General features: G+C 26.1%; 2 protein-coding genes across 2 annotated transcripts; one reads left to right on the top strand and one right to left on the bottom strand.

Moving 5' to 3' along the window:
- Nucleotides 1-1,176: 1,176 nt before the first annotated feature.
- Nucleotides 1,177-7,710, top strand: LOC145829504 (cilia- and flagella-associated protein 276-like). The gene is made up of 4 exons (XM_082937322.1): nt 1,177-1,317; nt 3,884-4,128; nt 5,658-5,776; nt 7,411-7,710. The coding sequence occupies exons 1-4, from the start codon at nt 1,222-1,224 to the stop codon at nt 7,482-7,484; spliced, it is 534 nt and encodes a 177-aa protein (XP_082793448.1). The 5' UTR covers nt 1,177-1,221; the 3' UTR covers nt 7,485-7,710.
- A 7,545-nt stretch (nt 7,711-15,255) lies between these two features.
- On the bottom strand, nt 15,256-16,356 carry LOC145849725 (transport and Golgi organization 2 homolog). The gene has a single exon (XM_082954761.1). It carries the CDS (start codon nt 16,341-16,343, stop codon nt 15,519-15,521), a length of 825 nt encoding a protein of 274 aa, XP_082810887.1. The 5' UTR covers nt 16,344-16,356; the 3' UTR covers nt 15,256-15,518.
- Between the last annotated feature and the right edge of the window lie 8,641 nt (nt 16,357-24,997).

Raw genomic sequence — 24,997 nt, 5'->3', positions numbered from 1 at the left:
TATTTTAGCAGGGTTGCCACTTTACCTGGAAACCTGGAATTTGACTATTTAGGCTAAAATAACCTGGAAAAACCTGGAATATGAAAAATTAAAAAAAAAACTGGAAAAACCTGGAATTTTTAATAACTTTAACATTTTCAGTTGTAAAATTTTGATTTGACACAAAAATCTATCATATAATTAAGATTTTTTGTCATCATCAAATTTTTTTTTATTAAAAAACACATTTAAAGTAACTTTACAGTATCTTTTCAATGCTTTTATTCTATTTGACACAGTTTCTTTAATAGAAATTAACTTAAAACTGAAAATAGACCCAAAAATGTGTACTTATAAAAACCTGGAAGAAATTTGGAAAACTTGGAAAAAATGAGTGGCAACCCTGTTTTAGAAATTGAAAATATTTTTTAAGATATAGCTGGTCAAAGTCGGAGAGTACAATAGGTTCCTTATGAAAGACACATACTAAAAAAGCAAAAAAAAACTATTTTACTAAAATTCTATCTCTTACCTGTTTTGAGATATTTACCTCAAACTTTTAGGAAATGTTCCTTGAAATGTTTAGAAAGTTCTGTTGCAACAAAATTGAAAAAAATTAAAAACCAAATTTTCATAATAAAAATAAACAAAAAACTTGTTTTATTTTTTTTTTGTCATAAAATTTTATTTTTTAGTTCTATTTAAATTATGTTAGGACATATATTTTAAACATTGCAAGAATCATTTTGTTAATAAATGAGGTATATAACTCAAACAATGAATGAGTAAGTAGTTTTTTAGTGATTTCTTGCTATTTGTGATTTTATTTTTTCTCCCATAAGGAACCTATTGTTCTCTCTGACTTTGACATGCTATTTTTCAAAATATAATATAAATTTTTAAAAATTGTGAATGTAATTTAAACATATAGCTTAATTAAAACTCATCAAATTAATGCCAAATTGTGAAAAAAGTGATTAACCCCCCCTTAGCCCTTAAAAATGAGACTTATAATTAAGATCAGAATTTAGACTAGTAGTATTATTATTAAGTTTCCTCTGTACTAGTATGTACATAAATTTTAAAAGTTATATTAGTATAATGGATAAGGTATATTAATATTATATATTTTGCCTATAATACTTACAACTTTCTTTTCTTATATCTGTAATTATATTTACTGTACTTCATAGGTAGTACAAATTGTTTGTAAATAAGTTTTTGCGTAGTTCTGTCCTTAAGATGATTTCAAACGTAGTAGAAAAAACAAATAGAGTCCCCTTTTCTTTGCCTTTGAAACAAAATGATAATGATTTTAAAGGAAAATTCAGACAAACAGTAAGTTTATTTTTAATTTCTTCAAACTAGGCAATAACATCTAAACACATAGTTTATGCCCTTTTTCTCTTTTTTACTTTTAAAAATCAAAGTTACTTGGATTTATAACAAAGTCATAACAAATGGTAAACAAGTTCCTATTTTTCTCAAAGGAACTTCATGATACTTGTTCCACGCATCTGTTACAGTCTTGAACGTTTCTTTTGAAATTCTGCATGCTAATTTAAATGGATTCTGAGGCACATGTCTCCCTCTTGCAATACTTGTAAAGAGATGACTTGAGAGATCTACAGTTCTTCAAGGTAACTCATCTTGTTTCCTAGTGACTACCGTACGTCCTTCATCAAATGGGACACATTCTAAGGCACCCAACTTCTCACCTCTTATGAGATCAGCTTCAACCTGCTTTTGCCAAAAATTGGTACGTGTGTTAGAGTATGTAAAGCACAAGGTTTAGCATCATCTTCTAAATCTATTTCAAGTGGAGGCCCACTAATTTGCTTGAGTGGTTTATGCGGACATACATTAAATAAAGAGGCTGCATATTTTTTTAGAACCCACTCATGCATCTTATTAACATTTGCACTGAATTTTGAATGCTTACGTGGCAGCTTCAAATCAATAGTGGAAAATTACTGTAAATAATTAGGAGGCTAACCGTTGTTTCATATGAAATAAAAAACCCAGTTACTGAGTCACTTACATAAATAGTACCATTGCAGCTGACTAATTCATTCTTTGGAGGCATTCCACTAAAAGTGGCTTAGAAAGCTCCTAAGATGTTAACTAGAACTTTATTAGCAGCAAGAATTGTGATTAATCCAGTAAGTAAATATTTCTTACCAAAACCAGCATCTTGAAAGTCATCCATTCCCAAAGATTTGACTGTGCACCAGTATCAGCTAAGGCACTTGCTATAATAAACTTATTTGAGCCATATTTATTAAACTGATGCACGGGAATGGATGGTCTAATGATTTTTCTTTATGCAAGTTTTTCTTCTTTAATCTAACATTGTTCAACATGATTTGCTCATTAGCTTATAATGACATAATCTGGGTATCCTTTTGCATAAAATGGGAACCATCATCTTAGGTTTGAACATCATTAACCTTATTTGACTGGTTGCACCAACAAGATAAATAATATTTGTAGGGTTTCACATTACTAGTTTCTTTTTTTTGAATGAATAAAATAGCTATTTACAATGCTGGCAAGGGGCAAACTAAGACCTATGTCCTGTATTGATGATTTTCTTTTTCCTACATTGAAAGGAAGACACTGCTGATACAGTATGTGAGTTCTGTGTTGCATGCCTACCCATTTCCTTGCTTTCAATAAAGGAAGTTATATCAAACTATCACCTTGAAAAAATGTTTTCATTGCTAAGAACTTCTCTTCTAATGTCATCATCACCTGCAACCATGCCTCTTCCGTATAACTTGTCACTTTTTTTTCACATTTACATTAGCTGACTGTTGTGAAATCATAAGTTTCTGCTTAACCACAAACACGGCTTGTAAATGTTCCAAATGGTCCATCTTAGTCTTGATGCAAGCTCATAAGTTCTGTTCTTTTTACCCCAATTGCAACCTTATGACAGCAATTAACTTCATCAGTTTAGCCACTTAACTTCTAACTTAGCCATTAGCCTAAGGTCTTTTGCCAATATAAGATCTCCAAGTTTGTCATGCGCACATTAAAAAAGCTGTATGCTTGCATTTTGGCTACTTATTTTTGACCCAGTTTTTATGGCTTTCTACCTGGGGATAAAGGCAAGCCATGTTTCTTGGCTGATACCCCGGTCAACTCTTGGCCGAATTAGTTGAGGCATTTGATGACCCAGAATTTTTCTCTTGTCCCTCTTTGTGCAGGTCGAGAAGTCTGCAAACTATATAATATAGTTGATCTGGCGTCTTGTAGTCGCATCCACGAATTGGGCATATTATTACAACCATTAATAGTTTTTAAAACTTTCATGATGAAAAAATCCTTGTGCTTAAATACTTTTTTACAATGAAAAATCTGAAACGATATCAAATAATCACCCATATATAATATATAAACTGATATGTGGTAAAATGAGCTATAGTTCAATTATGCTACGATATATCATTCTTATTTTTGCTAAAATTTCTACTAAAAATTCAATATATTATATTGATTAAATCTTTACTGCATTCTTTTTACAAATCATCAACTCAAATTTGTTGATCAACTACACAAAAATTTATTTTGTTTATTTGTAAATTTAAGTTTTTAGAAAAACTACATATATTAAGTTTTTCTTTGTAGTACAAGCTGTGTACTTAAAACTGTGTATTTGGACAGTTTTGGTCTAGTATACATTTTGTTATTTGTTTTTAATTTCATATAAATATTCTGTTACCACAATTTAATTTTTTAGTTTTTTATAGTTAGTGCTACTAATTTATGACATATTTTTCTTAACTTTCTGTTTTTTTTCACAGTTAACTAACTTTATGAATAATCATTTCATAGTATACTTTTGATTTGTAAAGAGTATTTAAATTTTTGTAAATCATGTTGACAACTTAATTTACAGAAAAAACCATGGAAATCAACTACTGACAGCCAATTTGCTCAACATGAACAACCATGGGAACGTTTACACAAAGTTCAAACTCTAGCTTCTAAAAGAAGACAGTACCATTACTTCGATCCTCAAAGTCCACTTGACAAACTAGACTTTAACATAAAAACTGTTTATAATCAACACACAGATGTTTTTGCAGACTGTAACAATGCTGTATGTCAATATGAAACTATTCAAAATGAGGAAGTTCATAAGTTAGTATAAAAGTTAGCAATAAAATAATAAACAGTTTAACAAGCATATGCAATCATTTTAGTTAAAAATCACTTAAAATAGGTAATTTTGAGTATCAAACTACAAATATTATTAAACAATTATTTTATTGATGTTGCTTTTAAGTGACTAACAATTAAGGTACTAAAAATGTTAGTCAAAAAGGTTATATCCTTGAGAATTGTTTAATTGATTTCAGCAGTGTAATTTAATAAATAAATACCAAATAAAATAGTATTTGAAAATTCTACTAAATAAATGCTGTTGACTAGTTGCTGTAAGTATAGTCTATTCTGTATAAACGTATAATAGTGCTTATTCACTTATCCGGACATGTTGGGCAAGATTTTTCTGTAAAGATGTCCGGATAACTACAAAAAATATTTTTTTTATGAAAAATATTACTGCTGTAATTTATGCAATGCATTATAAATAATAAAAGCTCAGCTCCTTATTTTCTGCTTGATTTTTTTTAAATGTTGTGCAAAGTTGACCTATCTATGCTAAACTGCTCCAATGTGAAAAACTCAGGATTGCCAAAAAACCTGGAATTTGAAAATTTAGGCTAAAAAAAAACCTAGAATTTACGAAATTTTGAAAAAAACCTGGAATTTTGAGCAAAAATCACTAAAAAACCTGGTGTTTTAAACAATTTTTTAACTTAAGTTGTAAAATTTTGATTTGTCACGAAAAATCTATCATATAGAAAAAAAACATTGCCATTATCAACGTTTTTCTAAAAAAAAATTTTTTAAATAGCATTACAGTATCTTTTTAATATTATTATTCTACTTAACATAGTTTTAAACCTTAATCTTAACTTTATACTAAAAATAGACCCAAAAACGAGTACTTTCAAAAATCTGGAAGAAACTTACAAAAAACTTTTGGCAACCCTGAAGACTTCTGCACATTATTTTTTACCATTTTACAAATTTTTAGTTTATTTTCAACGGCTTGTGCAACTCGTTTTTTTTGATGTCTTGTCTATTTCTAAATTCTGGTGTTTTGAGTGTGTCAAACTTAAATAATTTATAAAAAAAAAAATTTTTTTATGTCATGCACGTCATTTAAAACAAGAAGTGTTTGAATTGACAACTTCTATAATATAGTTTGAATTAAAAATCTAACATAAAAGAACTGTAATACAATTATTTTTTAAAAGCACTTAAGATTTAATCAACTATCAAAAAATCTTTAAAAGTTTTAATAAAAAACTTTAAGTCATGTTTTAAATAATGTTTTCAAAAAACAAAGACTAAACTGACTTACTTTACATACAAAGGTTTCTCATTACTAAACTAGTTTTAAACAAAGTTTGAATGTAAGCTTTAATAGTATTATTACGTCAAATAATGAACTAAATTGTAAAGTTTATAAGATCACTTATAATTTAATTACAGCAAATGTTTGTGTTTAGTATTAATTTTTTTTAAATTTTCTTCTCGACTGAAACTGTTAATAATTATTTACGCTTCAGACTGGTTAAACCTTCGTTTTTATTTTAAAGGCGTAAACTAAAAAATCGAACAAAGATGGTTCCTCCTAAGCATGATCCGATGAAGCCTCCTTTGCATATTGAAGCTAGCAAGATAAGAATGCATGAAGACAAGTATCCTGGTGCAATTGGTTAGAGTGTTATTATTTTGTACAAGTTTTTTGAAAAGTTTAAAATGTTTGTTGTTTTTTGTACTAAAACTGTGCGCAAAGATTTGTAATTAAAAATAGTAAACAATCATGAACTTTTTTATTTTAAATTAAGTCACTATATGGAAAAGGATTTTAATATGATATACATAACATATGCAACATTTTGTTCACTAATAAAAACTATTTGTTATACAATTAACTGAAACTGTGCTTAACCTATCCTAACCAAGTCTATCTAACTAAAATGAATTAGGAGTATATATGCCGAAATAGTTTTACATTACACTCTTGTTGGTATTGTCTTACGCTCGTTTTGTTAATAAATTGGCGACATACAGTACACATACTATTACTTGTTATATACTTTTATATAGTACTAATTACAAAGTATTCCAACAAATTGAAGTTGCCGTAAATATCTATAGATATGCTATAAATTGTATTTTGTTAAAAACTAATTTAAAAAAAAAACTGTTTTATAAAAGTTTTTAGAAATCTCCGTTCAGCCATTTTTATTTTCTTATAAAGAATTTAAAACTCTGTTGGTATATAGTTTAAAAAATCTATACCGCGTATAACACACTTGTAAATTACTACATTAACTAAAAGTTAATCTGTAGAATTAGAATATACAGTTTTCTACTAATAGTAATAACTATTTAAAAAGTCTTTTTTTTATAATGTAATGGTTACACTTAATACCTAAAAATTTAAAAATATTAAGACATAGTTAAATTTATTCAAGTAAAAATATTTCAAAATGTTTGCGATTGTTATTTAAAAACATACTTTATAATTCAAGTTCTGATGTAATGTCAAGTTATGACAAAAAGCAAACGCATTAAATGAAAAGTCGTTATTTACTCAACGCGAGTTCAATTTTACAACGGAAAGATTAAAAGATTAACTGAAAGCTGTGTTTTTTGACAAATTTCTTAATATTTAAAAATCCGTTTTTAAACAGTTTCTTTTTGAACACTTTTCCAAAAACAAATTTTTAAGCTGGATTTCAAAAACAACTATTTTTGTTTGCAAACATTTTTTTGACGGACAGCATTTCCAAAGTATCTTTTTTAACTTTCTATAGAGTTTTATATTCTATGAGCAGAAGTCGTCAATTAGTAAAGCATTTACATATTAAAACAGTTGTTTTTATTTTCCAACGAGTTCCCTTCGTTTCGACATCTAAGACTGAAAGCTTTATTACGTTATGTATCTTAAATTGAATTTTAATGTTTGAATTAATACTTTTTAAAGAGGTTTAATAATAAATGATCCAATAAATATGTTGTAAATACAATATTAATTTTTTTTTCAAATACCTAGTTGTTAGGTTTACAACTTTTGTCTGTTGTTTATTAAACTAGAATTGATATAATTGTATTTGTTAACTTTGAGTTTACTTCTATATAGTTTTAGTTCTTTATTATATATACTTCTTTTCTGTTTAAAAAGAAGTTTTTCAATTGTATGATAAAACGTTTTTATATTAGAGTGGCAGTTATTGAAATTTTGTTACAAGCAAATTTTTATTTAATTGATATAATTGTATGAATTATTAGAAAAAATAGAAATAAGAGTCTTGTTTGCTATAAATTATAATTAAAAAACAGTGAGCCACCATTCACCAGCAAGTAAAGGGGGATACAGCAGGAAGAAAGAAAATCAGGGTTTCTTTGCTATTTAAATTTTCAATTCTAGTTGCTCTGTTTTGTTACACTGTCTACCAAAACATTTTCACTACCACGCTTTTAGCAGTTTTGTTTCTATATTAGCTGCCCATATTTAATCACTTTTTAGTATGTACTGTTTGTAAAAACATTTCTTAGATTTTTTATTTACAAAAGGGTAAAACACTTTATTTATTGCTATTCCATTTTAAACTATATGCCTTTTTCGTTAATAAAGTCTTCAGAATAGTGGTTCGATCTTAATGAGCTTTGTATAAGTTTAGCTCTAGACTGGTTTCCTGAAGTTTGGCTATCTCTAAAAAAAGGAAGTTTAGATTATTTGCTGAAAGCGTTCTTAAGTGAGAAAATTTAAACATTTTAAAAGATTTATTTGTGCTTCAGTTTTAAGTACTGTTCACTAATCTGCAAAAATTTTGAAATGAGGTTGTCAGTATAAGTCAGGAGATTTAAAGTTAAACAGCGTAAGCACTTTTTTACTATAACAAAATACTAACTAACAAGAGTAATAAATTTGTTACTATATTAAAAACACAAACTTATTTAATTTTGCAACAGGGTGGTATCCGACATATCTAAAAATTATGTATAAATTTTTCCATAAAAAGCTGCAGATTTAGTATTAGTACCATTTAGAATCCAATTATAGTTTAACCTTAAAACAATTTAAAAAAAAGAAAATTGGCTGCAACTCTTTGAAAATGTAGTTTTCTTTACTCATTAAAGTAAATATTGACAACTATTGAAAAAATAACTGACTTTACGAAATATTTTATAACAAACAAGTTGGAACTATTTTTAACTTTGGCAACAAAAACTAAACATTTTAAAGTGTTTACTTATGTTGTTTTAGAACTTTAACAAAGTATGAAAGATCTTTTATAACTTATAAATAAAACTATAGACAAATATACAAAACATCAATTTTAGTCACAATAAACATCTAAGTTTAACTATTCAAATGTTTTGAATATGGTGCTTATATACCTTTATCACGGATTTATAGAGCTTTGTTACAAAAATATGTGCATTCTTATAGCATAGAAACTGATTTTCTACAACAAATGAAAATTTTTAACAAAAGTATACAATATAGTTAACCAGATGAAAATATATTATCTTACTTATAAATCGAATTTTAAAAGCTAACCACCAAATAACTACTTAGAAAAATTGCTTACCGTTAAACATATTTAAGCTTTTTAAAAGTTTTTTTATTTTAAACTAAAAAACTACGACGAGAATGTATGAAAAATAAAAAAAACTATAAAGCAATTAACTTACTTAAACTAATAGTAAAAAATATTTGTAAATATGTAAAAGTTATGTTACTTGTTATAACAACTTCAAAATAGTTTTTAAGTATATAAATTTTAAATATCTACAACGACAAAAAGCTGGTGCAAAAGTACAAAAATTTTAATTTATAGATAAAAATATTATAATAATAAAAACAGTGTTGCTTAAAAACCTGGAGTTTGACATTTCAGGCAAAAAAAATGAAAATTGAAAAAAAAAACAGCAATAAATATAGTTTTTTGAAATATTTTTACATGTAAAATAATGAAATTTCAATTAGATAAGAAAAATATATATAAAGATAAAAAAAGCCGTATCATTTATTTTTTCAATTAAAAACACATTTATGTAACTTTACAATGTAATCATACCATTTTAGAAAAGCTAAAAAAAAAATCAAAAAACTATTAACAACCATTAAAATATTAAAATATAATTAATATTTTACACTAACAGTGTAAGAAAAACATAATTAATATGAATAAGTGATATAAGATGTATGAATATACGGGTAGCTGTCAAATTTGCATGAGCGTACAAAATTGCACTAGGGCACAAAATTGCACGAAGACACTTTTGCTAACTTTTTCACGGCCTAAAAACTCCGTTAGAAACATTCCTGAACGTAAAAAAAACTAGTTAAGAGTAAATTTGATGAAAATAGGTTAAAAAAACAAAGGAGAAGGTATATTTTAATGTAAATAATATTTTTTCGCCTTCTACAAAAAACATACTCAACTCGCCAACTTCAATCCTAAATCTCAAAAGTTTTTTCAGCTGTAAAAATTTTCTAATAGCTTTGATAAAACTCTTCAAAATAAGATAAACTTAAAAAAATAAAGTGGATCCTATTATGGCCTTAATATGCAGACAGCAAACTGTAGCCCGCAAGCCTAATGCAGCCCACAAAAACAAAGTTATGCGGCCCGCAAGATACCTTTAAGCTAATAACTTAAATAAAGTTTCTGCGATAATAACTTACAAAAAGGCCTTGAAACTAATTATGATTCTTTACTCTCCAATATTGCTTCTTTTATTACACTTAATTAAAGAAAAAGTTTCATATTGATTAAAACAACTCTATTAAACTAGTTTAGGGCGGTAGAAGACTTTTTTCTGTACACCGCAGCCCGCGAAGATTTTTTCCTGGCTAAAATATCCCGCTACTTATAAAAGGTCAATGACTTCTGATGTTTGTATAAAATTCTGTCAGCTGCAAATCTAAGACGCTTCTGATTGTTTTATACTTTACTTATTAAAAAATTTAATAAAAATGAATTTATTGATTAAACTTGTAACTAAGCATTTAAAGAATCTAGTAAGTTTCTTTATGACATTTGATCAAAATTGGTAACTTTAAATATTTTAAAACAAAAAACAAACTGTTACTAATATTTTATACTTTCATTGCATTTCAATCTATTGAAGTGAATATGTCAAGTGGTCAAAAATATTTGAATTTTCTGAATTTAATCATGAAACGAATGGACGAAACCATTGGGTCAATTGGCGCATCTAAAAAAGTTGCTAAAATTGAAGAACTTCCTCAGGGGGTAGCTGTCTAAATTTCACGAGCGTACAGAATTGCACGAAGATACTTTTGTACGAGAATATAAAATTGCACCAGGACAAAATTGCACGAAGGGTCATTTTTGCGCGAAGACACTTTTGCACGAGCAGACGATTTTGCACGGAGACATTTTTGCACGAGTTGATTAATTTATTTTTTTTTAATTTATTTATTAATTTTTTATAATCTAGTTTTTTAATTTTTTTTACTATCACTGTTACCCCCAACTCTTACCCTCGGTCGGTAAGTTTAAAAAAAAGTATTCTTGTTATTATTTTTTTGATTTTTAATTTTTTTTTTTAATATCACTGTTACCCTCGGTCAGTTGCGAAAAGCTGATCCTCAAGTTCAGTCGAAACAGTTTCGAAATTTTCAACTGCGCGAACAAAGAGGAGCTCCTAAAACAGTTTGAAAGAAGGTGCGAGTGGAAGGTTACGCTCCCTTCAGCTCTTCAAGAAGATAAAGAAAACATCGAAAAAGAAAAAATCAAGTCTGATGAGATCGTGTTTACTATAGAAGAAAGTTAAAAGCCGTGGTCGAAGGCGAACATGGAAAAGATGCTAATGTTGAAGAGAGGGGAGCAGGCGGAAGTGACGCGACTGTGCAAGCCAGATTACGGGTGTGACCCGGAAATTAAGACAGCACAGAGCAGGTTTCTATCAGACGCGGAACTTTTCAAGCCGTGCGCAAGCACCACGCAAAAAAAGCAGATCTCAAAGTACTTAAACCCAAGGAAGCAGGGAACAAGAAAGCGGTTTTGTCAAATTATTGCAAAGAGTAACATTTACAGTTTCAGCAGGAGCAAAAAGAGTCTTCGTGAGTTTGTTGCCAGCAAAAATGCGTTTAGAAAGTTTAATAACAACAGAAGCAAGCAAGGCTTGCAACAAACTAAAATTTGAAAGCTTCTACTACAGTGAAGAAGCGACTTGCTCTCAAACACTTCTAGTTTACATCTAGCAAACAAAGTTCTGAGCAAGTAGACCAGTAAAGGACTTACAAAAAACGTCGTTTTGTCATAAAACATCACAAGCTGAACAAGCAGGTGACGAGATATTCGAGCGATCAAAACTCAAGCAAGCCTGATTTTGCTTCCGGAAAAAAACGAGGCCAAACTGTTTTGACCCAAGAAAACGAAAATATGAACGGTTATAATAAAGAGATTATAAAATGCGTGTCGTTGAAAATAACTTGAATATCCAAGCATAATATCAAACAAGCTTCTACAAAACCGATCGATGCAAATTACGAGAAGAGTTTGAAAAAGCTTATGGACAACACCAGGGGCGTAGCGTGGGGAGGGACACTTGCGTGCGACCTATAAAAAAAAGAATGTATTGTCTTTATTGTTTATTTTCTCTGCTTAACTTGCTTTTTTCATCTATGTTTATCTAGTATTTGAAAAGTTAAACGAATTTTTGAATACCAATTACCAAATATACTGATTCGGTGCGTAAGCGCAAGTGTGCACCGATTTTGATGAAAAACTCCATAAGGAAAAATTTATTACTTTATAATCTTCATTATAATTTAAACTCAAAAAGAACACAACGAGAGTAGTGCACCGCAGTAGTATAACACTTATGATAGATTTTTCTACAAAGACAAATGCTAACGTTTTGTTAACAAACCATAAAACTAAACCTAGAAACTTTATTTTGGTGGCCACCTTGAAATATTTTTTTAATAAAGTTATTGAAGAAGTTTTGCTTTTCTCTACTGAAGCATACTTATTTTTCTTTTAATGGTAATTAGTTTTTATTATTTTATTTGCTTGATTATAATAAAAAAATCCTAAAATAAAGTAGTAACATATATATTTTATGTAATTATTTAAACCTAATTCGTCCTTTAGATTTCAAAGATCTTTATTCTGTAAAAGTTATGACCTTAGACTCTTTAATTAAAGTAAATATTATTTTTGCAATGAATATCCATGACTTACGTTTGACAGTCTTTGTATCTGAAATAAAAAAGTTGTTAATAAAACGAATTTATGTCAGCAAAGTATTAAAAATTGTTTATTTTATCAACTATCATATAAGTTTAGATTTATATGTAAACTTTAATAAAATAATTGTTAAACATCACTTGAAAGTTGTTATTATTGTTTATGATGATATTTCTTTCACATTTTTGAAATTTGTCCATAACTTTTTTCATAAAGTTAAAGTTTTATTAGAAAAATATTTGTCAGAAGCTAGCAAACTGAAGTCTTGACATAAAGCATATTGGCTATCATTTCAAATGTTTACCAAGTTTCAATATAAACGTCAATAACTTTACGAAGGGTGCACGACTATTTAAATCCGGACAATTCAAGTTATTAAAAAAATATATAATCTCCACAACTAAAAGTGTCTTTTGACATATGGCTAAAATAAATTTTCAAGTGTGGGAATTATCAGTAACTTTTAATTATCTCAAAAACATTTCAGATTTTGCAAAAAATAAAAAATGGCTTGTAAATATTAATAAGACCTACAAACGTTTTTATTTTCATCTTTTTCAAATACACATCACTTTTTGAGATATGCTCTCTTAATTTTTCTTTTAAGAGTTTAAGTTGTCAGAGTTGGAAACTTCCGAATTTTAGTTGTCATATAACCATACAAGATGTACTTTCACGCTATAACAAACTTAATAATAAAAAATGTTTAGAATAAAGATATTTATTAAGTCCTAAACTTATGCTCTATACCTGTTTAGCTCTATAACCACCTTGTGTTCAATTTAATAATACTATCTTGAAAATAGATCAGTTATATATATGTTAGGTTTTCGAAGTTTTTTCTTTGAACAATTTTATACTCTACAATCAAAATAATCAATTTTTCTTTCTCGAAATATAAGAACTACTTAGTACATTTTTTAAAGCACTTAATAATTTATTGGCTTTGACTTATCGTTATTAAGTGCTTTAAAAATGTACTAAGTAGTTCTTATATTTCCAGAAAGAAAAATTGATTATTTTGATTGTAGAGTATAAACTTGTTCAAAGAAAAAACTTCGAAAACCTAACAAACAAGCAACTGTTAAAAAAATTGAACAGAATTCTTTTAATTAATTTAATCTTAAGTTTTATTCTAGTGTACTCATAAAATTTTAAAATAAAATATATAAATTTTTTAAAAAAGTTATAAAAGTTTTTGCTTTGATAGTTATAAAGTGTGGATTTTTGCGATAAAATCTTCAGACTAAGCGAAGTTTGTTGTTTGTAATAATTAATTAACCAAAGAGTCTTTTACATGAATACAATTCTCCTTTAGTAAATATTTATACTACTTTCAGATAGTAAAATGACTTTCATACATTTTTGATAAACTTGTTTTTGCTTTTAGTAGCAAGACAGTAAATTTTTTTAGTAGTGCCTTTTAGATGATACTTTAGCATTTCATATTTAAAATAAACTTTTTTTTAAACTGCTGATTTCGGGTTCACTATAATTGCAGTGACTCTACAGTGGAACTTTTGGTACTGCGTCAGTTAAACTTTGCTTAGGGATCTGAACTTCAGAGAATAAACAATTTATGATTTTTCAAAATGATATTTTCACTTAGTTACTGTTTGCTATATGACCAAGATTTATTTATACTTAATAGGTAGATGTTTTTGTTAATTTTAGTAGTTTTTAATGCTAGCTAGCTATTAAAGAGGCAAATAAATTACACCTGTATAACTTATTTGCTAAACAATTTTACTTAATATTTAGCTAAATTATTTTACTAAACAAACTTTTCTTAGATAAAAAAGCGAGAGTGGTCTTCTTTTTACTTTTAGAAATAAACATAAGGTTATTTTATACATTTTTTTCCTTGTATATTTTTATGATCGTTTTAATATAATAGGTGTATAATAAAAAAAGCAAAGTTTTAATCAGTACATTAAACTTGTTTGAGAATTTATTATTAATCTTATTTATGAAGTCTTTACTAAGTAGCAAAAAACAGTTATCTTCATGGTGTACACCTGTGCACAGTAGTATGCATAGAAACTATTTTACTGTGCACAGAATATTTAATAAGTGAAAAAAAGTTATTTTAATGACGTATCTTTTGTCTTTATCTGTTAAAAAAAGCTAATTATAAAATAAATTTACAGTAATTTTTACCTTATTTATGAATAAAAAAACAAAAAAGGGTTTTATATAAAAAGTTTATATTTTTAAAGTATATTATACAAAAACCTTATTTTCACCTAATTAAGCGTGCACACTGTTCAGCTTTTGAAAAGATTTAAGTTCACTAGTATAGAAAATTATTTCATTATTTAACTTTAAAATATCGATGTACATATTGATTTACACGAATCTTTAAAGATAACTATTTAACCACGTTTAAAAAAATTAAATAGCCGTTTAATTTCAAAAATAAGTTTAGTTCAAGATTTCCGAAATTATCTATACAAAAAAAAGCTTGCTAATTTCAATAACATCAACGTTGATAAAAAAGAATCAATTTTTTTTTATTTCTATTTAGAATTATTAAGCGCTTTATCAAAAACAAAATATAAAACTGTACGATGAGTATTTTGATATTACGCAATAGATATACACTTGATATTGATGTTTGTTGCTCAGTTTAAATTATAGTTATTTAATACAGTTAAAGATTAAATATTACAATTGTTTTTAATGGTACTCTCTTTTTATTGGTAAAAATGAAATTAACTTTAATTTTTTTGATACCTTACAACTTTATTTTTCATTTTTTGGATTGAAATATTTATGAAAGTTAAACCAAGTTTTATGTTCGTTTTTAAAAAATAAATTAAAGTTTAAATTTTGGCTGTACGACGATAGATAAAACTTTTACATTATCAAATATATATACAAATTTTCTATAAGTGTTTTTTCTAAAGAAATTCCAGCATAAAAGGTTGGAACAACAAACAAAAATATTAATACCGTGAACAAGTTATTTTTTTTAGCTTAATTGCAATAACATATTTTAAAGTAAGCTAAATTAGGAAAAAAATCTTATAAAAATATATTTTTATTTAAAATTTTTACTAGATGTAGATAAAAATATAAATTTAAGTAATTATTTACTATAAAATAAATTAAAAAACATAAAATTGATTAGAAACTAGTTTCAGCACAATAAAGAGTAAAAAATCAACAAAATCTTTGTAAATGTTTCTTGACTAATCAGTTTATTCTTTTTTTCTATTTTTGCTTTTTTAATTCGTATTCTAAAACAACCGTTTTCCACTCACCAAGATGATTGTCTCTGTTTCTTTCACTGAAATAAACTTTGTCGTTCTGATCCACTAGAATCACTGTTTGAGTACGAGTACCATAATTTTCAATATTATTGATACACACTGAGCTGTAGTGGTAAAGAAAATTTTCACTAAAACCCGAAGGAGCCTGACTCAGAATACTTTGATCCGGGTGAAAACTGATGCTATCCGAAAGAACTTCGTTGAAAAGAACGTGACAAGTTTCAGTAGGATTTTTTTCAACGGCTAGAGATTTTTCGAACAGTTCGTGTACACGCTGCTTTTTCTTCCATTTATTTTCCAATGACGTGCAAGCAACCACGTGTGCACAATCACTGCGCAAAATTACACCTTTGTCTATTTCCGACTTTCCGTAGTAAGAGGCTAAAAACTGCCCGCTGTCATCCAAGCTCATTCCAACGAAATTAAACATTCGATGATTTTTTCCAGACAAGTAGTTCTCTATATATTCTGTTTGGTCGCAGTCACTTTCCAGGTAGTCGCGCACAATTCGTCCCCTCGCAGACTTATCGGGGTTAGTCTTCTTCACCAGTATGTTTGTGAGAAAAGCAACTTTTCCGTTTGTGTTCGCTCCAAGCCAAGTTCCGCCTTCGACACCAGGCTGCATGTCCAACCCGCAAATGAGGTTTTCGTCGACAAAACTTGCCGCTTTGCTCGGTCTTGCGTAGTATTCGTCACGGTTCGCTGCCACGACCAGTTTGTACTTAGTAGTGGGGTCGGAAAATGTTTTGAAGACGACAATACACATTGAGTTATAGTTATTTTCTGTTTTTTGTAGAAACAATTAATATATCATTAAGTAAATCTAAAAACTAGCTTACAATTTAAGAACTGTTTTTGTTATTATATTTGAAATATTTTAGAGAAGAAGAACTAAACAAAAAGTACTACGTTTAAGACTAGTTTGTATTTGTAATGTTTTTCAATAAAATATTTCCGCTTAAATTTTAACAACATTTTAAAGTTTTATGAATGCAACTTTTACATTAGAAGCTTAAATATTTGAGAATAATTTTTTTTTAAATAAGTTTGCTTTTCAACTACATACAAAAGTTTGTTTATTTATATTTTCAATAACACTTGGGTATAAAATACAGCAATATAGTAAATTATATTGAAAATTAAAAGGAATTAAAACTTTTACAAAGCTTTTAAAAATAATAAGTTGAAGTGTTTTTTATTTAGTTGAATTTTCAGTTGTTGCTATAACAATTCTCAAGAAAAAATATTATATTAAATAGTATGAACTTGCTCGACTAAAGTGATAAAAAGAATAGAAAAATGATGCAAAACTATAAAAATTAAACTTTAAACTATTTTTATATTCGTAAAAAGAAAATTATAAACATGAAACGGGGTAAAAAGATATTTCAACCAAGGAATATAATTCAGTTTTTTAAATAAAGTCATCACTAGTGGTAGTACTTAAACTTAATCTGGAATCTAACAAAGCTTTGAAAATTTAGTACATTTTAGCTAGCATAAGGAAAAATAAGGAAAAACAAAAATAATTATTCTAAAAGATGATTATAACAAAATTATTGTTCTCCAATAAATTGAAATAAATTTTATCTATAAGTGTTTTAACTACTTTTTTTTGGTTAAAAACCAATGTTTTTAAAAGCTTATTTATTTTTCAAAAAGATAACTTGCACTAGGAGTTACATAAATACACTGTTTTGTGTTTGACAGTACAAAATTGTATAAAATAAAATAAAAACTACCTAAATATTGTATGATAGTAAGAGACTTTCAGAGTATTAAAGCTAAAAAGTTAGTTAAAAAAAATAAGGCTTTATTATTTTGCTTTGTACTATGATTTTACTTTATTTTAAAATGAACTAACTTTTTATAAGTTATGTTTAAAAATATATAAATGAAATGATAACAAACTAAAACTTATTTTAGTCAAATTTAAACGTTAGCTTTTAACATAAAAAATTTTTAACAGGCTAATTAAATAATATAACTTTGTTTTTCAAACTGATTATGGCATATTAATTTTTTTTTAAATTACTTACACTGACTAATAAACTTAATTAATACTCATCTTAATAATAAATACTATCACAAATTCATACTTCAGTCATAAAAAAAAGTTTTTATAGTGATAAAAATATAAACATTTTAACTAATTAAAGTTTAATACTGTACACTTTAAAATAAAGCAGTTTAATTTCAAACTGTATAATGCTTTAAAGTTTTAGCCAATTTGCATTTATACGAACTTTAGCTAGCTGCTTTAGAAAAAATAGTATACTTTTTTTTTATAAACCTGTACAAATTAAATTTTTAACTTTAACAAAACTATTTTTTTTACTCATTGAAAAGGTATGATAAATTAATCTGTAACACTGATACCATAACTAAAACTTTTTTGAACTAATAGTCGTTATTTGCACCAAGAATATAAAAATAAAACTGTGACTTGTGTTTTTAAACTGAGATATCAAGTGTAACTTTATTTTACAGCAAAAGCTTCGATAAGTTTTGTTTGCTCATTAATTTTTCTTTTTTCGTATTTTTAGATAAGTTGTGGAATGCGTTCTCTCGTTTTGAGTCAACAGTTTTCTAGCTAGGTATTGTACAAAACATAGTAAATGTTTAAACGGGTGGCTTGGCGTTTAGCCAACAGATCCTTCGCTTCACTGAGCACAAAAGATAGCTTTTTTCAAGAGAGTGTTCAACGTTTAAAAAAAGCTTACTGTTATCTAATATGAAAGTTCATTATCGTAAATAGTTAAATAGCGATGAAACCAATGCGAGTTGGAAAAAAAAAATATCAGTTTTAAACAGGCATACTTTGAAGTGTTTTTTAATGTATTCTTACACTATAATTTATCTAACTTTCGCTATTTGTACAAATTAGTTATGTTGTTTTTAAGTTTAAAATATGTAATTAAATATCATTTTATTTAAAAATTACGTGTAAAAATCAACCATACTTATTCAAAATTATTTTATATTTATACTTAATATGAAGATAAAATAATTGTTGTTAAATAATAGTTATAACAGTGACTTAAAATTTTTAAACAAAAACTTTTATAGTTTTTGTACATTTAATGTAAAATAAAATTACACGATTTTAAAACATTTATAATAAAAGCATTAATTAAAGTATTATCTTTTTTAAGTAAATTTAATTACGCAAAGGATATTTATATCAAATATTAGTTTATTAATTGTTTCTATTTTAAATATAAACTAATAAAAAGTAGCATTTACTTATTTAAAGTATAATAATATATTGTATATAGAAAAAAATTTAGACTTTAAGATATAAAAATGATTAAAACTTGTAAACGAACATACTTTTTCTTTTAAAACAAAAAAGAAACTGTTGAAACGTAATAAAACAAATTTATAGATTAAAAGGTTGGAATTTAATCAATTTGAAATAATTAATAACATTAATAAATTTATGTTTAAAATAAAAAATAAAAATTTCTAAACGTAATAACTAGAACTCATTTTTAGTAGTTAAAAGTAATAGTTTTAAAAGTTTTAATTAAATTTTTTCGATAATTAGTCTTTCACTTAAAATAAACCTAAAAAACCGTTTAAACGTCCTTAGTAACATATTTAACCCCTTTGTACATATTTAACATTAGTAATTGGTCATGGCATGAATTTATAGGCAATTTAAGTAGAGAATATGAGAATAAATATACTTTTAAGGTTTAATAGACACGAAAACAAAGTTATAGCATCGAAAATTATAAAATATTGTTTTAGTACATAATTTAAACAGACGGTTTTAATCTAAAGATAACAGTTTAAAAAATATATATATATACTTTTTAGTAACAATAAACATCAAAACGTTTATAAAACCTCTTATGTAGAGGTTTTTAGCACAAAAATTACAAAAAATTATAATACTTTAGTTTAAACAGCTGTATTATATAAACTTACAATAAATAAACTTTATAACAGAAAAAAAACACAATTAAAGCGTTTTTAAAGTTATTTTAAACAAAGTTATATGAAAATAAATTAAACACTTTACTGAAAAAAGAAAATAACTTTTCATAAAAATATCTACCTACAATCCTTATTGACAACATTATTACAATTCAGATAGTTTAATAATCTGTTCAGCAGTTAAACTTAGTAACAGTTTGTATAGGTAATATAGTTTACTATGACAATAAACAATTTAAAATGGTTTAGTAAGCAGTTATAAAAAAGATAATCTCACAAAGTACAAACTTTTTGGAGAAAATAAATAAAAAAAAACTTTTAAAATGTCCTAAGTAGAGGTTTTTATCACATAAGTTAAAAAACTAGTTTAAAAATGTAAGTTTAGCATGTTTAATAAAAAAAATTACAACAAATAAGGCTTAAACAACCACAAAAGAACATTTAAAACGACTTTAATTATTTTAGATATATATAGGTTTGTATCTTATGTTTGTTTTATTAATTCATTTTTATTTATTTTTTTTATATTAGCTAATGCTAAATAGACATAAAGTTAATCGTTTTAGCATATATATCTTTAACTAACATTTAAGAATATAATTGCAGTGCAGAAATTTGTGAAAAATTTCTGAAATTATAACATTTATAAAAGCTAAATATGAACCATTTAGCAAGACCCGATAGCCGAGTGGTTGAGGCGCAAGGCCCCAATCCATCGTAAACTAACCCGTGTGGGCTCGAAACCTAGTAGGAACCAATTTTTCATCAGTAATTGGTGATCTGCTTGTACATTTTTTGTTTCTTTAAAACTTGTTTTTTTTTAAATTCAGTAAAGGAATCAAATTAGCTCTGCTGATATAAAACAGGGCTAATTGAAATTACCTTACTGAAATTTAAAATTCATTAAAAATAGATATCCTCCATCTTTTTTAAAGCAATATACTTCAAATCATTTCATAAAGGCAGTTTAAATTGTATGAGCAAAGAAACAAACAAACTGTTATTAAGGCTATTATAGGGAGGGGTCAATCAATTTTGTAAAGAAAATTTAACATTAGGTGTTAAATGAAAACCTAAGTGTTTCCTAAAAGTCTGTTGGAATAAATACAAAAATTTGTAACTTTGGAAGAACAGAGTTCATATAAATCTACATAACTAATCACTATCGATAACTAAATTTTTTTGCATTAAAAACACTTTTATGGTATATACCTTAAGCTTATAAATATTATATATTAACTATATATAAACTGAAATATATATAAACTAAATATCTTTTATAAATAATGAGAACTTCAACTAAACAAATGGACTTAAAATACTATAATATTCACTTTATTATCCCATTCTTAAATTAGGCTAACATCCATTTTATTTATCTATGTGCTGTTAACTGTGTCACCATTACTACTGTTTATAACTTCAAATATTATAAGATTTTATTGTTTCACTCAAAAAAATTATGCTGTGTTTTGCTGTTTAGCTATTAGCATCAATTTATACGGTTGAATGATTTTACTTCATTAAAAAAAGCTATCTTTTGTGCTCAGTAGAGCGAAGGATCTGTTGGCTAAACGCCAAGCCACCCGTTTAAACTTGTGGCATAAATAAAAATATATTTTTAATTAAGAAAAGTTATAAAAGACATAAATAACACATTTAGTACAAAATCAAGACAAAAACTACCAGAATAGGACGTAAAAACTATCTAACTCTTTAAAATATTGTAATAAAGCGTTATATCCTAAAGATACAAAAAAGCAATGCTTTTTTAAAAAATCAAACTACTGTATTTGTAGGGAGTTTTCGGAAAAACACGAAGGTACACTTTTGCACGAAGACACTTTTACACTGATTGACACTTTTGCATGGGTTTGTTTTTTTTTTACTATCGCTGTTAACCTAACCTTTATCCTTCATCCTTTACAATTATATTTCATTTTATTTTACAATCCCAATTGACCCTAACCCTTACCCTTGATCGGTAATTTTATTTATTTTACTTTTTTATTTTATTTTTATTTTACTATCACTATTACACCTAACCTTTACTTTTAGTCGGTAAGCGGTTCCTTCTGCCGCGCAAAACTGTCACTCGTGCAAAATTGAATCTCCTTACAAAATTGACAATTTGTGCCAAAGTAACCCTACGTGGAAAAGTGTCTTTGAGCAAAACTGACCCCTCTCGAATTTTGTACGCAATACTTTATTCAACTAACGACGTTTCATTACTCAAATAATAATAATAGGTCTACTGATTCTGTATAGATTAATGTATATTATTGTACAATGAAACCACTGTATTTTACTTATTGTTTTATTGAATTTTGAACATCTAAAGTCAGTAAACAAAAAGCCATATATGAAATTGTCAATCAAATTACCACTTATTGAAGATGAAGTCTGATGTGCAGTCAAGCGCAATTTTTAATAATTATTATTGTTTACAATTATCATTATTGTTGTTGATAAGACCTGGAGACTGAGAATTAGACACATGTTACAGAATAAAAACTGCATGTAAATATATCAGTGTATATTTATGGTTTTAATAAAATAATTGTTATTTGAACAATAATGAGTTGTTATAGAGTTCTTTAAGCATTTTATAGTTTTACATTATTTTAATTTTTTAAGTATTTTTCACTTAAACTAAAATTGTTTTAAAATTTATTTATACCAACTTATTTATACAAGTAAATTGTTTTTTGACATATAATGGTTATATTATTTTATTGTGGTTAATTTTTACAAAAGATTTATTGCTGAAACTGTCTATCTGATTTGTATAAAGAAACTAAAGTAGCAATAAGTAATTAAATAAGTAAGTATATAATTATTACAAGTATCAATAAATTAAGTAATCAACAATCTCCACTTGCTTAAAATATAAATACAAAACGAAACATTGAGTGTTAACTATTTTATTATAAAAAACAAAAACGATAAACGTAAATTTTTTTATAAAATAATGTGGTTACATGACAGTTTAAATTCAAACAATTCCAATTATTTATAAAAATAAAGGACCGTTTCTCAAAATATGTTAATTTTTAAAATGTATACTATAAGGTTTTATTGATTAGATTATGGTATTTTATAAAACTCTTTAAAAGATAAGTTTAATATTCATTAAAATTATCAGAATTTTAATTAAATTTCAAATTTCTTTTAGACAAAACTCAAAAATGATTCAAAAGGAAAAATAAATATACCAGAGATCTAATTAGTAAGATTAAACTTGTGAAAATAGTTTGAGAAAATAGTAATAAAAATAGACAATTTACAATAAATTATGATTATTAGACTTGAAACGTCGGAATTTGAATTGTCAGGGTTTCAATTTCGTGTACCACAAAAAAGTGCTGCAAAACTTGTCAAATATGCAGACTTTATAGAACTTTATTAAAACTTTGCAAGTTTACTATAGCTTGTGATTTATTTTATACAAATATTGCTAATTATTAATGATTTTTATTTAAGCTTATTTTGATTAATTTTAAGTAACTAACTTTGTATTAATTCATTATTTTTTTGTTATTTTATCAACTAATTTTTTTTTACAGAGCATAAGAAAAGAATATATAATAAAAATGTAATGATATTAAACCCGTGAATCTAGGGTCATAAAACAAATTCCAGTCTCTAATATTTCAGATAGTTGTACAAGATAGTTTTATGAGATAAAAATATTTTTTTCTTAAATACACAGCTTACTTTTAAGCTCCAGAATCCAGATCATTTCTGATTAACGAAAATGTATTTTTATTTCTAGTAATGGATAATTTTAAACATAATTGATAAGAAACAAACATATAAAATATTTAATTTCTTTTTTTCTATATTTTAGATACTGAATTTATTCTTTCAAGAATTTATTTTACAAACTAAGTTTCGGTCAAAGACCTCGTCAGTGCTTAAATAGATTTAAAAAATATATGTGACAGTCATGGAAAATAGCATTTAAACAATTAAGTTGAAAGATAACCAAATTTTTACTCAAAATTTTTACTTAAGGAACTAAACAAGTCAAATTTAATATTAAGACTGAGTTTAAGGCAAATTTTAAACTTTAGTTAAGTTTTAAAAACAATATAACAACAATAATAATAATAGCTGTATGTAGCTTTCTTTTTCTTCTAGCTAATTTACAAAGTAAACACTTACTAGTAAAAATTTTACAAAGATAAATATACTAAAATTAAATATACTTATTTTAGGAGTATAATATTTTGTTGCCTTTTATATAAAAATGAAGACTAAAACTAAAGAAAAGTAAAGTCAAGTTTAAGTCGGCATTGAAACTCACCAAAAACAACATTTCACGGTCAGGACTTGTTGAAAAAATATTCGAAAGCTGCTTAAACTAAACTGATTTATTTCTTCAATTAAAACTAAAACTGTAACGGAACAATAGTAAATTAAAAAACACATTTTACTAAAAACTAAATTAAGCTGTTATTTGAAGTTATTTTTCATTGAAAAGTCTTTTTTTGTTTCGCACAAGCTGTTTTCAAGTGTTTTTCTTCTGATAAGCCGGATCTAACCCGGAGGCCTTAAGGTGTCAACTTCTACTCTAAATTCTTGTAAATGTGAGTAATGAAGCTATAAAACGAAAATAAAAGTATTCTATTTATAGATTTTTATCAAATTATATGATATCCAAAGCTTAGTGTACTAATTTACTACGACTTTTGGACTTCTATACCAAATCATCTATTCAATTAATACGTTTAAATAGTTTATTAAACACAAAAACAACAATGAATAATTCCCAATGAAAAAATTATAAAAGGCTTACTGATCTATATCTTATATTCAATAAAGTACATAGTTAAAAAATTTATAAATTTACTTTTATTAAAACATATCTAGTAAAATTATTTATTCTTACTCCGAACTGTTTTTTTTTTTGCAATTTCCATACAAAACTGCTTCTTTAATATATTAAAAATTAACTTTCAAAGATTTTAAATTCATTTTAAATAACTTCACCCCTCAAATCAGTTTACAAAATATTATAAGTTTATTTAATTAATTAAAGTTTTTAAGTGTTAAAATTAACTTTAATCTAGATGCCTTTTTTATCAGTTAAAATATATTTAAAACTTTTCTATGACATTGTTGTTTGTTGCTTCCTCTGAAACTCAGTTAATACGTTAAATACCAGTTAAATAATTTTTTAGACCAGTTTAAAACAAAAAATGAAATTCAAAGGTTAATAAATTTTTGATTAAAATGTGTAACACTTGAAATCTTCAATTTTTAAAAAATACTTATCTAACTTGAAGTTTTAATATAAAGTAATGTTTTATAGTGAGTGAAATTAATTTAAACATGTATCCTGAAATAGAATTTTCACATTTTAAATACATGTTCACTAAATAGTTCTTGAAAATTTAGTTATAAATAGTTAATTTAATAGTTATGGACCGTTAGTCACCGAAATCGACCGTACGTGGCTCACAGGAGATG

Source organism: Thalia democratica, chromosome 2 (assembly GCF_965202585.1).
Source record: "Thalia democratica chromosome 2, ktThaDemo2.hap1.1, whole genome shotgun sequence".
Taxonomy (NCBI): domain Eukaryota; kingdom Metazoa; phylum Chordata; class Thaliacea; order Salpida; family Salpidae; genus Thalia; species Thalia democratica.
The sequence above is the reverse complement of the archived record's forward strand: the minus strand, read 5'-3'. Positions and strand labels throughout refer to the sequence as shown.

Bases quoted from the DNA above. Each gene is read 5' to 3' on its own strand.
- LOC145849725 (XM_082954761.1), bottom strand. From the start codon at position 16,343: ATGTGTATTGTCGTCTTCAAAACATTTTCCGACCCCACTACTAAGTAC.
- LOC145829504 (XM_082937322.1), top strand. From the start codon at position 1,222: ATGATTTCAAACGTAGTAGAAAAAACAAATAGAGTCCCCTTTTCTTTG. The intron at 1,318-3,883 runs GTAAGTTTATTT...CTTAATTTACAG, and splicing joins AAGGAAAATTCAGACAAACA to AAAAAACCATGGAAATCAAC. The intron at 5,777-7,410 runs GTTAGAGTGTTA...ATTAAAAAACAG, and splicing joins CAAGTATCCTGGTGCAATTG to TGAGCCACCATTCACCAGCA.